Source organism: Heterodontus francisci, chromosome 6 (genome assembly GCF_036365525.1).
Source record: "Heterodontus francisci isolate sHetFra1 chromosome 6, sHetFra1.hap1, whole genome shotgun sequence".
Lineage (NCBI taxonomy): Eukaryota > Metazoa > Chordata > Chondrichthyes > Heterodontiformes > Heterodontidae > Heterodontus > Heterodontus francisci.
The window spans coordinates 30462207-30483323 of NC_090376.1; the positions used below are offsets into that span (position 1 = coordinate 30462207).

General features: G+C 42.9%; 1 protein-coding gene across 7 annotated transcripts in view; it reads left to right on the forward strand.

Annotated features, from left to right (window-relative positions):
* Nucleotides 1–21117, forward strand: part of LOC137371215 (F-box-like/WD repeat-containing protein TBL1X) — a 375589-nt gene that overhangs the window by 346726 nt on the left and 7746 nt on the right. For all 7 annotated transcript variants that reach the window (XM_068033399.1, XM_068033400.1, XM_068033398.1 and 4 more), the window contains 8 exons: nucleotides 239–302; nucleotides 386–483; nucleotides 1618–1678; nucleotides 9911–10032; nucleotides 11814–11888; nucleotides 13429–13556; nucleotides 19835–20000; nucleotides 20701–20802. In XM_068033399.1, coding sequence (XP_067889500.1) covers nucleotides 239–302; nucleotides 386–483; nucleotides 1618–1678; nucleotides 9911–10032; nucleotides 11814–11888; nucleotides 13429–13556; nucleotides 19835–20000; nucleotides 20701–20802 — 816 coding nt within the window. The remainder of the gene's footprint in view (nucleotides 1–238; nucleotides 303–385; nucleotides 484–1617; nucleotides 1679–9910; nucleotides 10033–11813; nucleotides 11889–13428; nucleotides 13557–19834; nucleotides 20001–20700; nucleotides 20803–21117) is intronic.

Below are 21117 nucleotides of genomic sequence, written 5' to 3' on the forward strand. Positions count from 1 at the left end.
AAAACTCTTCATCTTGCTATTTCAAAAACGTCCTCAAAACCCACCTCTTCAACCACACCTTCAGTCTCTTTGCCTATTTCCCCAACTATTGTCCGGCATCTGTTTTCCATTCTGAGAAATGCTTTGCAGTATTTATTATGTTAAAGGTATTTTATTAAGTGCAGGTCATTGTTCTTGCCACAAGGATGAACTCAGTATGTTAGTGGTGGAAAGTACTACTAGTATGATTGTTTTCCAGAGCGATGGAACGCTGTTGGCCACAGGATCATATGACGGATTTGCAAGAATATGGACAAAGGATGGTAAGTCATGAGTTCAAATATGTATATCTTTAAAATGTCAGATTCCTATTGAATTTTTCTTGTAAACATGAATGTTTTTTCAGGCAACCTCGCAAGCACCTTAGGACAACATAAAGGGCCCATCTTTGCTTTAAAATGGAACAAGAAGGGAAACTATATTCTCAGTGCAGGTGTTGATAAGGTAAGAATGAAATGCAGTAATAGTTTGCAGAGAAGCAAACATTGGACCTTTTTTCAGATCTAATTGGCAAGTCATGCTGCAGCTGTACAGAACTTTAGTTAGACCACACTTAGAATATTGCATGCAATTCTGGTCGCCACACTACCAGAAGGACGTGGAGGCTTTGGAGAGGGTACAGAAGAGGTTTACCAGGATGTTGCCTGGTCTGGAGGGCATTAGCTATGAGGAGAGGTTGGATAAACTCAGGTTGTTTTCACTGGAACGACGGAGGTGGAGGGGCGACATGATAGAGGTTTACAAAGTTATGCGCGGCATGGTCAGAGTGGATAGTCAGAAGCTTTTTCCCAGGGTGGAAGAGTCAGTTACTAGGGGACATAGGTTTAAGGTGAGAGGGACAAAGTTTAGAGGGGATGTGCGAGGCAAGTTCTTTACACAGAGGGTGGTGAGTGCCTGGAACTTGCTGCCGGGGGAGGTGGTGAAAGCAGGTACGATAGCGACGTTTAAGAGGCATCTTGACAAATACATGAATAGGATGGGAATAGAGGGATACGGTCCCCGGAAGTGCAGAAGATTTTAGTTTAGGCAGGCATCAAGATCGGCGCAGGCTTGGAGGGCCGAATGGCCTGTTCCTGTGCTGTACTGTTCTTTGTTCTTTAACTGATTTCCCCTCCTTCTGAGGCCTTCTACACTTTTTATCTGATTATTTTCTCTAAGTCTATCTTACGTATACAGCAACAACTAATTCCCAGGATTTTGCTAGTGGTTGTGGAGAGATGAACGTCAGCAGCTCAGTAATAGTTATTCTTTTGTTCCCCTGCCTGCCCATCTCAACTTGTTCAGAAACACTTGGCCACTAGTTGGCTCTTTCCTTTGGTGATGCAACTGAGATTGGGAACTCAGTAGTTTGGCGGATCATGGACATGAACCCATGCTTTCACAATAGAGCATTGCACTTCCAATTGATCATCATCATTGAAGAATACGATGCATTCTTTTATTTAAGGAAAAAATGAGCAACACTATCGATTGCTAGTTGGTATCTGTTTTTCTTTTCCAGACTGTCTAAAAGGAATAACAACTCTCTTCCAGTCCATCATATTTTTCTCTGAGACTAAGAATTTCTTTTTTTTTCAGACAACAATAATTTGGGATGCTCATACAGGCGAAGCTAAACAGCAATTTCCATTTCATTCAGGTAAAAAGAAACTGTGTAATATGTTGTGATAACCTTTAGCATTGAGAATGTTGCAGTGTAGGCAGGTTTTTACAGGGTTGTTACATAGAATTACATAGTTTCTATCAAAGGGTTGCAGCTGCTATTTTAGTAAGCTTCTAAATACCCTACCTTACACTTTCTGTTTTGGATACTCATCTTTGGCTGCCAGGAAAGTTGATCCTGCAGTGTTGTTTCTTTTGTGGAATTATGAGGTGGTATTTAATGGAAGAGCCAGCGAGTGCCCCGCGTCACCTCATTTTGGGAAGGCCCGCTGCATTACATGCCAATCAGGCACTTAACTGGGCAGCAGCAGGCCTTCCCTGGGGTTAAGGACCCCAGGACGGAAGTCCCACTCACTGTGAGCTTCAGGCCAATTAGAAGCCGTCTGCTCTTTTACTCAACAGCACGACCTGGGAGGCAGTGGCTGCTGCTGGTAATGCACCCACGTGAGGCCCAGGATCGTCGATGGACCCGGGCCACAGACGAGTCAGGGCGGGAGGGGCTTCGCCGGGTGGGGGTCATGGGGAAGGGGGGAAGGAGTGCCTGTGAACGGGGACCCCCCCCCACCCCACTCCTACCCTGGGAACTGACAAGCAGCCCACACAGGTTTACCCATCGTGCTCCCCGTGTGGAGACAGGCCCACCAGCTGCTGAGCTAATACCCGTAGCAGTGGGAAGAGGCTCTTAGTTGGGTATTAATTGCCCACTTAAGGGCCTCAATGGACTTAATTGGGGTGGAGGCGGGGTTCCCACCTGTTGCCATCCCGCCTGATTAAATGCTTGCCCCATCTTTAAACTCACTGCGGGGGAGAGCATAAAATCCAGCCCCTGGTATTTATTTTCTTCAGATTTGCTTTTAAAGTGGAGAAATGCTTGATACCATTGGCAGCTTCACTAATTCAGTGATCATTTCATTCAGGTTGCAAGTATGTAGACTTTGCTAAGAGGTTTACTGGGCTAATTTACAGTGATGATGAGGGTCCTTCAACACTCTAATTCATATGTTTGATTGCCCAAGTCAGAAGGGCATTGAGTTTGTTATGAGTGAGCTGACCTTTAAGTGGCATGATCACTTTCTTATATCTTTCAGTGTGCCCACGATGCCACTTTGAATTGTCAGTTTTTCATTTGACCTCAGTAATCATCCTTGACTGTGTGCAAAATGATCAGCGTTTTGCCTACTGAAGTATTGTGAACTTAGCGATGCATTCTAAAGTCTTAGGGCTGCATTTTACATTTCCGCCGCTGAAATCGGTGGCAGTCATAAACAATGTCGGTCCGCCCGCGTGGATTGCACGTCGCGGAGCAGCTGCGCTGCAATATTAAACGCAGCGGCTCATTTAAATGACCACGGGCCACGGGCACCAGTATCGCTCCGGAACGGACGGCGGGGGTGGGTAGGTCATTTATTCGTTCATTTGAATTCACTGCACAGTGGCGCAGTGGTTAGCACCGCCGCCTCACAGCTCCAGCGACCCGGGTTCAATTCTGGACGCTGCCTGTGTGGAGTTTGCAAGTTCTCCCTGTGTCTGCGTGGGTTTCCTCCGGGTGCTCCGGTTTCCTCCCACAAGCCAAAAGACTTGCAGGTTGGTAGGTAAATTGGCCATTATAAATTGCCCCTAGTATAGGTAGGTGGTAGGGAAATATAGGGACAGTTGGGGATGTGGTAGGAATATGGGATTAGTGTAGGATTAGTATAAATGGGTGGTTGATTGTCAGCACAGACTCGGTGGGCCGAAGGGCCTGTTTCAGTGCTGTATCTCTAAACTAAACATATGCAAATTTGGCTTCCGTCACCCGGGGGGGTGGGGTTTGGCCCCGAGGTCTTGCCGCTCTGCCGGCCTTCCCAGCGTCGAAGCCCGTGGTGGGCCTCTGCCAGAGGCATTTTCCAGAACCCCTCTTCCCCCCCACCCCCCCCCCCCCCCCACCATGGCCCCCGAATTGGGGAATGTGGGGTGGAGGGGCAGTAAAAGTCAGCCCTTAGAAATGGGTTAACTCTTCAAACATTAATATTATTCTTGCACCTTTAAAATAACTTTAAAAACAGTGGTTTTACTGTATTAGAAAAAGCATTGTTGGCTTGTTGTGCTCATCAAGGTAAGGAATGTCTATGTTGAGCTGCCAGTGTCAATATCAAGCACAGCTAAGAGAACAGTTAGATCAGAGTAAACCTCACTTTACTCTGCTCCAACAATCTATCTCATTTCAGAAGGGCACCCATTCGTCACCATTCTGATATTTTTCAATTCCTATTCCAGCCATCTTTAAGGCATCGTAACTTAAACTGGTAACTTATATGCCCTTGACCCAAATTGTGGTTAGTTCCAAAGGGAACTGGTTTCAGATGTTCATGCTCATTTCATATCAGAGAGTTTTATCCCATTCAATTTGCACTGCATTCTAATTTAGGTCTCTATAGGTTAATGTGTGAAGCCCAATGAAGTCCTTGCAAAATACATTTCAATATTGAGTCTAGTATGCAGTAAAGATTGAGGAATAAAGAAATGTTGATCTGTATCTCTAAAGGGCAATCTGTTATATGCTCAAGTAGCAAAGTTGAAAATCAGCTCTGTAGTCTTTGAGTGAAGTTCCTCCAGATGAAAGCTTGGCAAGGTGGAATGTTTCTGTTCGGATCGGTTACTGTATTTGAGTTTGAAGTGCACAGTTCCTTTTAAGATGTGGTTCCAGGGCATCTTTTTTTAAAAATACACATCTTCCAGACACGCTGAACATTTCTAATTGGTTGTGATGCAGCAATTCACCAATTTCTGATCGTCATTCTAAAATATATAGCACCTCAGAAGCTCGTTTGTGAGTTGTGAGATTCAGTTTTCATAATTTTGATTAAAAACAATAAAGTTTAATTAGGAATGAATGACTCCAAGTTCTCGTTTAAACAATTGTTAAGCGATTACATGAATGTGATCCCCATAACAGGCCAGTTCCTTTGTTTCAATGTCTTAGAATGGTTTATTTATTTAACTATCTGATGGGAAAAATTTGTTTTTCTTTCAAGTTACTTATTCCAAATTAACATTACTTCAAGCGAGTTCAGCATAATCTTAAGTCTATTAATTTGGGGAAGCTGATGGTTTATTTAGTTGAAGGGTGAAAGTAAAGTAGTCATGGATCAATAGCATGTAAAAAAAAAAGTGTGGTTAGGCCAGTATCCAAAAATATCTTTCCTTTCTAAACCATTATTTATCAAGTCTCCTGAGTTCATTCTTAATTCATACACAATGATTCCTCTAGAAAGACAAATAAATGCAGACTTAATATACAACCTTGTCAGATTTCTCAGAAATATCCCAAAAAATGGCACATTACATTGAACCAAGCCTGATCCTGTCTTCACTGGATGTCTATTCCAGCCCAGGTCTGTGTAGGGGGCTCAGAGATAAAACCCTGATTGCTTCCTCACCCCAGGGCACTACGGGGAATTTAAGTACTCAACACCTGCCTCATCTGGGATGTCAGCACAGACCATGATTGAACTTTGGACTTCCCTGGTTTCTTTAGTTCAACTCCACATTGAGCCAGTGTGCTTACCAGCTGAGCCCTTAGAAGTTCACAACTTTGCAAAAAGCACCAGAGTGTAGAATTTTCACCCTGATGTCTCAACACAAGAATTAGAAATGGTTTAAAACTCAATTATTGTGTGTTGTCTAATTAGAAACTGTTTAACTCAGATGAATATTTGCAAGAATGTGCAGGAGCTGTAAATAGAAAATGGCACTTGAGCTGTTTAAACAGAATGTCTGGGAGTTGAAGTTTTCAAAATGTTACAAGGAATTAGATTACAAAATAAGGATCCAGTTGGCAGAGAGAAATTGAAACCCATGGTCCTAGAGTGAGCACAACTGTTTCTGTTGGGTAATAAAATTATGCAAAATATGTTTGCCAGTGATCATATTAAAAGTTCCAGTCTGAATATGTGTTGGACTATAAGAAGGAATGTCTGCTTCGGGCTGTGTAATTCCCCAATGTACACAGCTGAAACTTACCAAGACTGCCAGAGAAGAAAGTCTCTCCCATAATACCTCAATTGGCATTTAGCTCCCTATTCTATCTGTCCTGCTTATAGAGAGAGAGAGAGAGTCATAGAGAGATACAGCACTGAAACAGGCCCTTCGGCCCACCGCGTCTGTGCCTACCATCAACCACCCATTAATACTAATCCTACATTAATCCCATATTCCCTACCACATCCCCACCTTCCCTCAATTCTCCTACCACCTACCTACACTAGGGGCAATTTACAATGGCCAATTTATCTATCAACCTGCAAGTCTTTGGCTGTGGGAGGAAACCGGAGCACCCGGCGGAAACCCACGCGGTCACAGGGAGAACTTGCAAACTCCGCACAGGCAGTACCCAGAACCGAACCCGGGTCGCTGGAGCTGTGAGGCTGCGGTGCTAACCACTGCACCACTGTGCCGCCCCTGATGTTCACAGATGATTGTTCACTGGTTCAGGTGAATGTTAAAGATATTATGGCACTATTTGAAGTGCAGAAGGTTCTCCCAATGTCGTGGTCAATATTCTTCCCTAAATAACATGATCAAAAATAGATTTAACTGGGCACTCATTGTTATTTGTGCAATATTGCTGTTTGCAAAATGGCAGGTGCATTTACCTACCTCCACCACATTTCAAAGTAAATTTAGCAGTTTGGAATGTAATAAGGATGTTATATAAATGCAAGTTTTTGCTTTCTTTCATAAAAGGCACTGTCCAATTCCTTGTAACCACATTACTAGATTTTCATGTGGAAAGGAAGAAAGTAATTTTATACATAGGTTTTTCTGCAATGTGTAGAATTTGTAGCTGAGTTGCACCTGTTTAGTGCCATAAATTTGAAAAAGTGAATGTTTTTATGTGATGAATTTCTAGACATTTTGAGTCAATGTTCCTTGAAAACACATTTAAGAATTCTCAAGAAAGCACCAATAATGAAACTTGCTCTGCGTGATTCTTCAAAAAAAATCGAAAGACTGTTGCAGTAGATTCAGCAAAGGTTTTAAACCTGCAATGCAAGTCAGGAGCTGATTACTCATTTACAAATTACAGGGCTGGTGTTTCTTTTAACATGTATCTCTTAGATTTGCATATGTATTGAGTTTTTTTTTAAACTGTCTTTGCTCATCTGGGCTTAGACGTATTAATTCCGGAAAATGAACATGTTTCAGTTTCCGACAACTGTGAAATTATCAAGCACTATAAAGTCAGATGTAACAAAAGAATTCCCTTTACTTTCCCCCAACTATGTCCAATAGAAAAGCACCCTTTCTTGCCCAGTCATCTCTGTGGCCTCTTTGAGTGAAATTATCAAATTAGGGACAGTTTGCTGCTGCTGTAGGCCTCTGACAATTAGAAACTAGGGTGAAGTTGCCCAAATTAATTTCACATAGGGTGCCAATAGCGAGCAGAGAGAGAATGCTTTCATCTTTTAGTTTAGGTTGCATTGGAATCCTTTTGAAGAACTGAGAGCAGATTGCTAGCTTGTCTTTCCAGCTCAAGAACAGCATGTCATGGCAATAGGAGAGATAATAGTAGAGGTATTAGAGTCTCCAAGAGCCTTGAGTCTTTTGCCAACTCCAGCATTCATCAAGGGTCAGGTTAAGAGAGGGAATCAGGGCTTGAGCCTGGAAGTTAGCTTTGCTGGTGATGAAAAGTCATTTGAAACTTTAGTAAATGTTGTAACTAATATCTCTGTATCATTGGACTATACTGTATTCATGCTGTTTAAAAGTAACTCCAAGTAACTGGCATTTTCAATGTATATAGTAAAAGGAAAACGTTAATTTTTATATTAAAATTTTGAGTCTGTTTGTGTCTATCTTTTAGTTTATCTATTGACTTTGAAATCTTATTGTGTCTAAAATCTACTTCATTCTGGTTCATTAGGTGTCCTCGAACAAAAAAGCCTCAGAATGTATACATTTTAGGACCACCAAATTCAGATAATCTGGGTAGGCAGGGGCAAATTGGGGACATCGCAATGTCTGCAAAGGCAGGACTGGCAGGAAAATGTCACCTGTCAAAATTTCTGCCAGTTCCACCTTATTTTCCCTCCACTGCAATGTACGCCTGCAAGGGCACACTGCTTCTTGTCAGGTCCTGATGCTGACAGAAGTGTGGGCGAAAAACATTTTAAAAGACAGAGCAATAAATTGCTGTAGGAATAGTGGGAAATTCAAAATCTGGCCAGTTTACGCTCTTGTTTTTAAATCTTCACCAGTGTCATGCTATATTATGAATATCAACAGAGCTTTCAGGCAATCAGATTGGTCCATTTATGATCACATGAAATGTCAGGTCTTTTAAGAACTTCGTGAAAGAATTGACTATAACAATAGAGAAGAAAGGCAGAGCGGAGCTGGAAATCGGAAATAAAAACAGAGAATGCTGGAAAAAAAAAACAACAGGTCAGGCAGCATCTATGGAGAAAGAAATAGAGTTAATGTAATTGATATTAAATAACCCCCCACGATGGGCACAAGAGGTTTAGGGGATGTTTGAAAAATTTTAGATTGCAAAATGCATATCAGCCCTTTACACACCTGTTGCCATTTTGATGGTGATGAGTTCGGGGGTGTTCCTGTGTCCTGCTCTTGAGGTAGAACATTTCGCTATTAATATTTAAGTCTCACTCCCACATTGCAGTTGGGAGCCTGATTTAAATTTAATGCTGGCTGGCTTGGTTTTCCAGTGTTCAGGAAACCTGGCAGCAAAATGGAGACAGAGCAGACAGATCAAGCAGATAAGTATATTTTATAGCGCTGTTTGTGAGCCAGGGGGGACAGGAGTGATTTCCCTCAAACCCTCTCAGACAAACCATCTGTCAATTGTTGCCTTTTGTCGCTACTGCAAGAGGCCGAAACGCCCCCACCCCTGCCCCACCCTTTCTACCCCGTGATCTCTTCCCCCCCCCCCCCCCAATTGATGATCTGATCTGCTCTCCCCTCTGCCCTGATCTATCCCAATTACCGCAGATCATCCAAATGGCCCCAACTGTGGCCGCCTGCTGGCTTTCCCACCATCCAACTTGTCTATCTGGGCAGGAAACAAAATAAAGAAATGGTTGGTGTCTTGCTGTCATGTTCAGCGAGATCTCCACAATCCCAATTCTCCAGGTCCCATCCCATGGCTGCCCCCCACACACAACCATGCCGCCCTGCTTCCTTCCCGTAAAAATCAGGGCCAACGCTTCAGGTCAATGAGCTTTGTTAGGTTTTAAGCAAGCCCAGAGCCAGAAAAAAATGTGGGGGTGGGTGGGGGGGAAACAAAGGGAAATGTCTCTGATTGGATGTAGAGTGGCAGTGGGTGATGAGTGGGTGTGATTTAATGACAAAAGGGATGATGGTGAAAGACAAAAGGAGATGGTAATGGGGCAAGTAAAGGGGGAAGAAGGATCCAGAGGAGATGTAAATGGTAATGGCAGAATAACAGAGGGAAACATGGAAATTCACCCCTCTTGCATTCCATCTATTGCTGGAACCCTCATCCATGCCTTTGTTGCCTCTAGACTCAACTATTCAGTCCCCTCCTGCTAGTCTGCCATTCTACACCCTTCATAAATTTCAGCTGATCCAAAACTGCACTGGCCCTATCCTATCCAAACCAAGTCCTGCTTATCATCAGCCATGTGCTTGCTGACCTACATTGGTTTTTCATCCCTTAATGCCTTAAATTTCTTGGTAGTCTTGTTTTCCTCTTATCTCTCTGTAGCCTTCTCCAGCTCGACAATGCTCTGAGAACTCAGCATTCCTCAGAGTTTACCCTCTTGTGCATCCCCCACTTCATTCCACCCATTATTGGTGGCCGTGCCTTTAGGCATCTAGGCTGTAAGCTCTGGAACTTCCTTCCAAAACCTCCCTGTATCTCCACTTCCCTCTCCTCCTTCAAGATCCTCCTTAAAATCCACCTCTTTGTCCAAGCTCTTGGTCACCCCTCCTAAAAAGATTTTCTTTGACTCAGCCTCCATTTTTGTCTGATCATGGTTCTGTTTAGCAACTTGGGGATGTTTACTTATGTTAAGGGTATAACAAATACAAGTTGTTATTTTTATAACGGGAGGTTGATCTACAGCACCAGTTCTACATTTGGTTAGCAATTTGGAAATCTAGCGCATTGATCTTGTTTTGTGATGTTAGTATGGTTCTTCTATGCATAGACTTTGTTGCTTACATTTAGTTGCTATTTTCACAGCTCCTGCCTTGGATGTAGATTGGCAGAACAACACTACGTTTGCATCCTGCAGCACAGACATGTGCATTCACGTGTGCAGGCTTGGCTGTGATCGTCCAGTCAAAACATTCCAAGGGCATACAGTAAGTTCCAGTTTGAGTGAACATGAAAGGGATTTTTGTGCAATGCCAAAACTATGTAGCCTTAAAAGTATTCTGTTATGTATTTTGTTGGCATTGGATAATTCTGTATAGGAAGCTTCTGTCAGAAGGAATGTTTCTGATTCGATTTGTTGCTCTGTGTGTTGGAAAAGTTTTGTGTTAATATGAACATACATCCTTGTGACAGAACACTAAGTAAATGTCAGACATAATATAGACAAAAATCCTTTCATGAGCTGGAAGTAACTTTCATCATCAAAGGACTTTCTGAATCTTCTGAATAAAAATTGCTATTTCCTTTCTGTGCTTTGTCCATTTAAATATTTTATCTAGTACAAATTTAATTGCTGTTCCAGCATTTAATAAGGAGATGTTAAAAACCATTTGCTTATATGTATTAGAGAAAATAATTGTTTTGTGAGGGGAAGTATGTGTGAAAGATTAAGGAATTGTCTTTTAGCATAAAAGTTGAGGGCATTGATGCTGGTGATAGTGCAGTTGATTTGCAATGTTTTCCCTGTGGCACTGTCTCAACAAGGTGATTTCTGATAATTTGGTTAATTGGCTGGTGAAACATACAGCATTGTTGGTAACAGGGCAGTGAACATGGGTAAAGCACAGATGGGCTATCCGCTACTAACTGTGTGATGGATATAATTTGCTGCTTTTCACCATGGGGTAAAAACTCTGCTGCGCCTGCTCCTGGTAGGTGCAGGGAGCCTATATCAGGAAATTGCGCACTCCCAACCTATGATTTCCTTTTCTTAACTTTAATGAATGTAAAATCATAGGCTGGGAGTGTGCAAATTGCTGCTATGCGTTCACATCATGCACCAGAAGCAAGCAGAACAGAATCTTTACCTCAATTTCTTTGGCATGAGATAATGTATCCATTAGGTGGCTAACTCTTGACTGAAATCTCACAGCTTGGATTTGTGCATCTCTCTTATACTCTAACAGTGCAGCAAATTACCTAGTAGAAAACAGGTTAATTGAACCTTTGAGCTGTAGATTGAGGGTGTCACTGTTACTGCTATCCTGTGAGGGAAATCATGGTTTCTAATGAGATTGACCCAGAGGAGTGCTCAATGTTTTAGTTGACCATTTATCCCAACTATCTGCTTGAGCCTTTTTTCATCTGAACTGTTAACTGATGACCTCCACTTCTTGTGTGGCTGGATTTGAACCTTAGATGTGCAAACATAGATAATTAGAACTTGTGGATCAGGAGTGGTGTAAATTAAAAGCAAATGAGAAGGAAGGTAGAATGAAATAAAGAAGGTTAACAGTATTGAACTCACTAACACAACTCCTTTGAATTGATTTCCAGGATCATTCACAACCCTAGCCATTCAATAACACTTTTTCACTAACACAATGTACCAACTATATTATTCTGTGTACGACATGTTCTAACCAAAGACAGATTTCAATAAAAAAAAGATAATGGTACAGGGAAAATATAAATGTCATAGCAAATGAAAAACAAAAATTGGAAAACGGTCTTGGAAAAAATAATCAAAAGAAAAAATCCAACCACAAGAAATCATAAATAAGGACGGGGATAGGATTCCAACAACAAAATTAAAGATGCAAGAAATGATCCCCTAAAGATTGTGTGGCTGCAGCCAAAGTTCATGTACTGTCCACTGGATTTTGTAGATGAAATGTTAGCAAAGTGCCATCTTCAGGAGAATGTTGACACAACAGATTGTTTACTGTTTATATCAGCAATGCTCATTTGCACTTCTTTTACATTTCAGAATGAAGTAAATGCAATCAAATGGGACCCATCTGGCATGCTGCTCGCATCTTGCTCAGATGACATGACACTGAAGGTAGGAAACCTAATTATGGCTCAAATCCCTTGTCAGCTGCTGTAATAAATCTTTGCATCAGCTATTATTTGCTTAAAAAGCCAAAGGCTTACAGCCATTTCACCAAAGAACCATGTAATAATGCATTCCTAACAGACAAGGTTTTCTTTAATAAAATAAAAGCAAAATACTGCAGATGCTGGAAATCTGAAATTAAAACAAAAGGTGCCGGTAAATACTCAGGTCTGGCAGCATCTGTGGAGAAAGAAGCAAAGTTAACGTTTCAGTTCAGTGACCTTTTATCAGAACTGGTTTTCTTTAAGTCCATTATCCTGTGTCTTTTAAATTTACTCATCTGATACATAAGAGACAGATCTTAATGCTTTCTCTGTCCTACATCAGTGATAAGCAAAGACATTTTGTCTCTGAGTAGAAGATGGGATTCCTGTCAAAACTTTCACTCATGGCATGAAAAAAGTTGATCTACATCATAGTGATGTGGAGTCTCAGATATGCTTATACTTTGGCTATATCGCTATTTATCACTTCAGTTTTTGTGAAACCCTCTACCCCTCACAACTGCACCTCAGTTTTTTATCATTTATCTTTATTCAATGTTTAAAGCTGCAGTGTCCTTACTTTCTGCTCGTTGAGTAAAGGTTTAAACTTAAGATCTACCTGAATAAAAGTAGAGACTGAGGTGAGAAACTCCCACAGCCAAATCAACAGACAAAAACAGCCTAAAGTGGCAATACCTGGATGCAAACTCTTTGCTTTCTGATTTTAAACCCACCATAAAAAACCTGCAAAATATGTTGTTTCTAGAATGGCATGTAGGCCTTAGGAGTTTATTTTTATGTAGATATATATCAACAGTGGGCTGCTCAGATTCAGCATGGATTCTACACACTTTATTGTGCACTGAGAAGATAATACTGGATCGCTTATTCAAAGATCTCAAAGGGCAACTAGTTCACTATTACCACAAATTCCAGCCATTGCTCTGTTGCAGGCTTGCAATAGTTCTGTGGATAAGGTGATACTGTTCAGCTATGTGGCAAGCCTATTAGTGGATAATCATTCCATCTGTGTAGTGCAGTACAATGGCCTTTTATTCAATAGTTATTAGCAAATTATACATGTTCAGAATACTTGACAAGTGAACAGTAATCCCTAATACGATTACACATTCCAACTACTTTGCTTCAAAGTGGTACTATGGCAGTCATTTTACCAATGACTACAGTGCAGTCATCATGTTATAGTGTGAAATAGTGAACCTCAAGATGACTTACTTGGCAGAATGAATCACACCATCTTGTTTGGTAATATACAATTGCAAAACAAATAATGGAATAACAGTGGTAACCATATAATTTAACATTCCTCCTTCAGTTCAATTTTGATAATGCATTAACGAGCCTAAGAATAATATAGGACAAAACTTATCTTACATGTCGACCTTAGAATTTATCTTAAATGTATTTTCCATACAGATGATACATGGCATTTCTAACAAATTAATAGTCACTGCAGATCACAATATTCTTTGTTTCTACAGATATGGAATATGAAGCAGGACACATGCGTACATGATTTACAGGCCCACAATAAGGAAATCTACACTATAAAATGGAGTCCTACTGGTCCAGGCACCAACAACCCAAATTCTTACATCATGTTAGCCAGGTAGGATTAATTTTTTTAATCCATATATTGTATGCATGTCGTAGAAGAAAAATTAGAAAAGCAAATGTTCAGTAGAACCATTGCACTTATGGCACAGATGACTAATCTGTACTTTATTATACCTTATGTGCAAGGTCATGAAGAATTATTTTTCCCGCCTACACTCATACCCCTCGAGCAATAACAGGACATTGAGCCACAGTAGTTTCAGGCTGACTGGAAGAGTTGCCACCTTGCAACTGCAGCACCAGCAGACACAACCTTCAACTGGAACCACTCATTTGACTTGTGAGAAAACACTTCAGGAGAGAAACTAAATTGAACAATTCAATGTAAATCTAACAATCGTTTGTAAAACAGAGCAGAACGCAGATCTGCTGAATTTCCATCCAATTGACAGAAAGGCAGTTGCCTTAGCGATCCTGCCAGATGCACCTGTGCGAGGCCCAGTGATACCTATGGTGACTGAGAGCAGACATAGCTTCCATTGTGGACTTAAACTGGAGATCAGAGTTCAAAAGGAAATTGCCAATTAAATCCAGGTGGATCAGTTACCATTGCAACAATAGCCATACATGAAAGAATAATTGGCACCTTATCTTGATTCTCTTCTTAGAATGAATGGCAAGATGCGCTCTGAATTTCTCAAACCTTGTGCCGTTGTAAGTTTGCGAACACATCCTTATTATTGAAACGACCCGGTCCCAGAATTTGGTATGGTCACCATGAGAACGAAGCAGCAAGTGTAACTTCTGTCTTGCTGTACTTCTGGCAACTCATTGGCAGCACAGAATTTGTAAGCTATCCTTTTGTCCCAAGACAGAATAAAACTCCACACCGAGATAGCTGTGATACAAGTGTTGGGTAAATAAAAGGCAGCTGCACACCAGCAAGGACTAGTTCAGCAAGCCCTAGGTGCAGGTTCCTTTTTCAGCAACTATTATGAAAATATATATCATTGAATTAGTGACTTCCAGAAAAGAGATACAAAGGCTACTGAACAAGATGTAAATAACAGATTCGCACATTAAATATTAAACAGTTGTTATCCCAGTCATTACCGTAACACTCCCAAAGTAATTGTTCCATTTATAAATAATGTGTATTATGTTGTATTGTGCATCCACATCTCATTTTTAAGCTTTGGAGTGTATATGGTGAGTTCTGTCATAGCTTTGCGGTAATGTTGCAGGGTCATAGAGAAGATAACTTATTGGGGCTAATTTTCACCTTCACCTCCATTGAAGTCAAATGGAAATGAAAATTGGCAAGTTCTACAATGTTTGGGTGAACTGCTGTGGCAGTTTACCACCCAAGTGGTGAAGGTGAAAATTGCTTCCATTAAGCATTGGTGCTCTTGTTTTAGAATTTCAAAAATTGCAATTGACCTGGTCATATCTATGATGCGACTCCTTGGTCTTTAGTGTCTTGGGCCTTGATTGGCGGCAAAACACACCTTTAGAGACAGTTTCAGGCCAAAGACTACATTTGAACTCAGTGGGTCCCATCTCCAGAATTGACAGTGGGATCTGACTGGCATGAAAAATAGTAAAGTGTAAAATTATAATGGGTATATAAGCAGTTACTTCCCAGCTCCCCCTCGCACCCCCCCCCCCTCCACCCCTCCCCCTCGCATCCCCTCCTCCCACAGGCACCATCCTACACCTGTGTAGGGGCCCTAACAACCCCACTGCCTTGTGGGCGTCTCGGGAGAGACCAAGGCTAAGGGAGTAAACCCTAACAGATAATCCGGAGCGGAACCCCGTAGGCGGTCATGTGTCACCTTTGGCATGTTTCCGGCAGTTCCTGCAGCCATACCGGTGCCAAACGTCGTGCTCTGCACTCCTTTGGACCCCACCAGAAAGGCCGAGAGGGGGGTTTTGACGACTGGGCAACTCTCAACCTCCATAAATTTGCCCAGGCATGCGCCATGGAGAGGTCACTCCATAGTTGCCTCACAGCGACTAAAACAACATGGAAGGCAGCAGTTACAGGTTATAAGTCCAGATAAATTGGCGTAGAAACTGGGCGCCACGGGTTGCCTTTGTCGGTGGGAGAGGTCATTGCACCTCACTGGACAGCTACCGCCCGCCTCAAACCGGGCAGCCCCCGGTCAATAAGGTTCTGTCCCGCCACAGTCTACCTGCTTCAATGGGTGCTTGGAGCTCAGGGTCATTGCCCGAAAGGTGGACTGATACACCGCACCAAACAACACGAAAAAAGGAAAGAAGGTACCAGCCCTTCGCTTTGCAAGCTGGAACGTCAGAACTATGTGTCCTGGCCTGTCGGAAGACCTTACACAAATCAACGATTCTCGGAAGACCGCCATCATTAACAACGAGCTCAGTAGACTCAATGAAGACATTGCAGCACTTCAGGAGACACGCCTCCCTGCGAGTGGATCTCTAGCAGAGCAAGACTACACCTTCTGGCAGGGCAGGGATCCTGAAGAACCAAGACAGCATGGAGTGGGCTTCGCCATCAGAAACTCCTTGCTCAGCATGATAGAGCCTCCCTCAAATGGCTCGGAACGCATACTGTCCATCCGACTGCTCACCACCTCTGGTCCAGTACACCTACTCAGCATCTATGCTCCAACACTCTGCTCCCCTCCTGAAGCTAAAGACCAGCTCTACGAGCAACTCCATAACATCATTAGCAGCATCCCCAACACCGAACACCTATTCCTGCTGGGGGACTTTAATGCCAGGGTTGGGGCCGACCATGACTCATGGCCCTCCTGCCTTGGGTGCTATGGCGTTGGAAGGATGAATGAGAACGGGCAGAGACTGCTTGAGTTGTGTACCTATCATAACCTCTACATCACCAACTCGTTCTTTCACACTAAACCCTGTCACCAGGTTTCATGGAGGCACCCAAGATCGCGTCGTTGGCACCAGCTAGACCTCATTGTCACAAGGCGAGCCGCCTTAAACAGTGTTCAAATCACACGCAGCTTCCACAGTGCAGACTGCGACACCGACCACTCCCTGGTGTGCAGCAAGGTTAGACTCAGACCAAAGAAGCTGCATCATTCCAAGCAGAAGGGCCACCCGCGCATCAACACTAGCAGAATTTCTCACCCACAGCTGTTACAAAAATTTCTAAATTCACTTGTAACAGCCCTTCAAAACACTCCCACAGGGGATGCTGAGACCAAGTGGGCCCACATCAGAGATGCCATCTATGAGTCAGCTTTGACCACCTACGGCAAAAGTGCGAAGAGAAATGCAGACTGGTTTCAATCTCATAATGAAGAGCTGGAACCTGTCATAGCCGCTAAGCGCATTGCACTTTTGAACTACAAGAAAGCCCCCAGCGATTTAACATCCGCAGCACTTAAAGCAGCCAGAAGCACTGCACAAAGAACAGCCAGGCGCTGCGCAAATGACTATTGGCAACACCTATGCAGTCATATTCAGCTGGCCTCAGACACCGGAAACATCAGAGGAATGTATGATGGCATGAAGAGAGCTCTTGGGCCAACCATCAAGAAGATCGCCCCCCTCAAATCTAAATCAGGGGACATAATCACTGACCAACATAAACAAATGGACCGCTGGGTTGAGCACTACCTAGAACTGTACTCCAGGGAGAATGCTGTCACTGAGACTGCCCTCAATGCAGCCCAGCCTCTACCAGTCATGGATGAGCTGGACATACAGCCAACCAAATCAGAACTCAGTGATGCCATTGATTCTCTAGCCAGTGGAAAAGCCCCTGGCAAGGACAGCATTACCCCTGAAATAATCAAGAGTGCCAAGCCTGCTATACTCTCAGCACTACATGAACTGCTTTGCCTGTGCTGGGACGAGGGAGCAGTACCCCAGGACATGCGCGATGCCAATATCATCACCCTCTATAAAAACAAAGGTGACCGCGGTGACTGCAACAACTACCATGGAATCTCCCTGCTCAGCATAGTGGGGAAAGTCTTTGCTCGAGTCGCTCTGAACAGGCTCCAGAAGCTGGCCGAGCGCGTCTACCCTGAGGCACAGTGTGGCTTTCGTGCAGAGAGATCGACCGTTGACATGCTGTTCTCCCTTCGTCAGATACAGGAGAAATGCCGTGAACAACAGATGCCCCTCTACATTGCTTTCATTGATCTCACCAAAGCCTTTGACCTCGTCAGCAGACGTGGTCTCTTCAGACTACTAGAAAAGATTGGATGCCCACCAAAGCTACTAAGTATCATCACCTCATTCCATGACAATATGAAAGGCACAATTCAACATGGTGGCTCCTCATCAGAGCCCTTTCCTATCCTGAGTGGCGTGAAACAGGGCTGTGTTCTCGCACCCACACTTTTTGGGATTTTCTTCTCCCTGCTGCTTTCACATGCGTTCAAGTCCTCTGAAGAAGGAATTTTCCTCCACACAAGATCAGGGGGCAGGTTGTTCAACTTTGCCCGTCTAAGAGCGAAGTCCAAAGTACGGAAAGTCCTCATCAGGGAACTCCTCTTTGCTGACGATGCTGCTTTAACATCTCACACTGAAGAGTGCCTGCAGAGTCTCATCGACAGGTTTGTGGCTGCCTGCAATGAATTTGGCCTAACCATCAGCCTCAAGAAAACAAATATCATGGGGCAGGATGTCAGAAATGCTCCATCCATCAATATTGGCGACCACGCTCTGGAAGTGGTTCAAGAGTTCACCTACCTAGGCTCAACTATCACCAGTAACCTGTCTCTAGATGCAGAAATCAACAAGCGCATAGGAAAGGCTTCCACTGCTATGTCCAGACTGGCCAAGAGAGTGTGGGAAAATGGCGCACTGACACGGAACACAAAAGTCCGAGTGTATCAGGCCTGTGTCCTCAGTACCTTGCTCTACGGCAGCGAGGCCTGGACAACGTATGTCAGCCAAGAGCGACGTCTCAATTCATTCCATCTTCGCTGCCTCCAGAGAATACTTGGCATCAGGTGGCAGGACCGTATCTCCAACACAGAAGCCCTCGAGGCGGCCAACATCCCCAGCTTGTACACACTACTGAGTCAGCGGCGCTTGAGATGGCTAGGCCATGTGAGCCGCATGGAAGATGGCAGGATCCCCAAAGACACATTGTACAGCGAGCTCGCCACTGGTATCAGACCCACCGGCCGTCCATGTCTCCGCTATAAAGACGTCTGCAAACGCGACATGAAATCCTGTGACATTGATCACAAGTCGTGGGAGTCAGTTGCCAGCGTTCGCCAGAGCTGGCGGGCAGCCATAAAGACGGGGCTAAAATGTGGCGAGTCGAAGAGACTTAGTAGTTGGCAGGAAAAAAGACAGAGGCACAAGGGGAGAGCCAACTGTGCAACAGCCCTGACAAACAAATTTCCCTGCAGCACCTGTGGAAGAGCCTGTCACTCTAGAATTGGCCTTTATAGCCACTCCAGGCGCTGCTTCACAAACCACTGACCACCTCCAGGCGCGTATCCATTGTCTCTCGAGATAAGGAGGCCCAAAAGAAAAAGAATAGGATATATTATTTTAAAACAAAGACAGTAAAATTAAAAGAGCAAATTAGCACAAAGACTGAACAAGAACAGTGTTTAATTTAAAGTCTTAAAATCTTTTCTCAATCAATTATGGGCATTTCTGAAGTAGTTCTTTGCCCAATAAGGACTGGATTGATGGCAACAAAGCACATTTCAAACAGAAATTTGGGCTGGATGTGAGCCCAGATCTATAGCGAAGTGACAGTGTGCTAACCTACTGCTGAGTGTCTGTTGAAAGCTTACCCAAAGTACATCCTGTGAAAGTCCTAATCAGCTGCCACAGATTTTTTTTTTTAAATTACCAAGCCATTATCTAAAGCCATTTATTCAACGACTCAAATAATTTCCTTTTCCAGGCTTTTGTTTTTCAACTTTCTTCTGGAGGCACAAACATTTTACTCAGTACAATTCCAAGTGAGCCAGTGACCCTCTGGTGCTTCACCCAGTTGGCTATACTGCATGTGTGAGTCAGGATATGCAATCATATCAGCTAAGCTCAATCTTATTCTCATCAGATATCCATGCATGCACTTTTCACTCAGATCACTACACAGTGATCAGAAGTGGGAGGGAGCCGTAGCTTACTTTTCCTTTCTATAGCTCAGGTCGAAGACTCCTCTAGATCTTTGGCAATGAACACAGTTGGACGAGCCATCAATAAAATGGAAATTTACCTGCCTGTGTACATCAATGGCACATTTTCTTTTCACAGTGACAGACTTGATGGCTTGAAGACATCTGTGGTAATCAGATATTTTGCCAACTAATCAAGATTGCTTTTACCTTTTGTTTTCAGTGCTTCATTTGATTCTACTGTTCGCCTATGGGATGTGGAAAGAGGAGTTTGCCTTCACACCTTAACCATGCACCAAGAACCTGTCTATAGTGTAGCTTTCAGTCCAGATGGAAAATATCTAGCCAGTGGATCTTTTGACAAATGTGTTCACATATGGAACACTCAGGTAAGAGAGACAGTAACATAAGTGGCAATGACCACAGTTAAATTTGAGAAATCATTAAATTGTTTTAGAATAACAGCTTTGTTTTTTTTTTATAAAGCTACTTGTTGGCCATAATAAAAACAAGAAATGCTGGAAATACTCAGCAGGTCTGGCAGCATCTGTGGAAAGGGAAGCAGAGTTAATGTTTTGGGTCAGTGACCCTTCTTCGGAACTCACGTCGGGTCACTGATCCAAAACATTAACTCTGCTTCTCTTTCCACAGATGCTGCCAGACCTGCTGAGTATTTCCAGCATTTCTTGTTTTTATTTCAGATTTCCAGCATCCACAGTATTTTGCTTTTATTTTACTTGTTGGCCATGTTGTTGCAAAGACTTTCTCCATGTGTCTATTGCTGATATACAGACATGCCATGTATTATGATGGAAAGTATGACATCACTTTTAAATAAATTCATTGTGATAAAAAAGTCAAAAAACAATTGCCAAACACTTGTTGATGAAGGCAACTGTGGCTCTAGTCAAAAGGAAAGTGGAGTATTGGCAAAACTATGGTCAGGATCACAGTTGAGTTTAATGTGACATTTGTGAGGCTATCATTGACATTTAAAAATGTCAGCAATCAAAATATGTCAATTTCAAAAATATGCAGACTGAAATGTTTTCTCCATACTCCAGCAAATTAATGTACTTGCTTTCATAGACGGGAGCTCTAGTGCACAGCTACAGAGGGACTGGGGGAATTTTTGAAGTCTGCTGGAATGCATCAGGGGACAAAGTGGGAGCAAGTGCATCAGATGGTTCGGTAAGTATTTGTACTGTTCAGCTTCAGTTCTGGCCAGAAGAGTCACCTGTGCTGTTCCAGTGTGTGCTGACTGTGTGTGAGGCCCCTCCAACAACGTATGGCCTCATTAAAGAAGGGTAAATTTTAAAAGATATTCAAGAAAAACACAATCATAAAATGATCATGGATGTGGAAGGTCGTTAAACTCTTTTGAGTTCGTCCATCCAGACATTTATTTATTGAAGCAGAGACTGTTAAGTTTTAAGAATAAATATGGGGTTCAAACAAAGGTGGATAAAGGGATATAGGAACAGGTCAGGCACATCAGATTAGGAC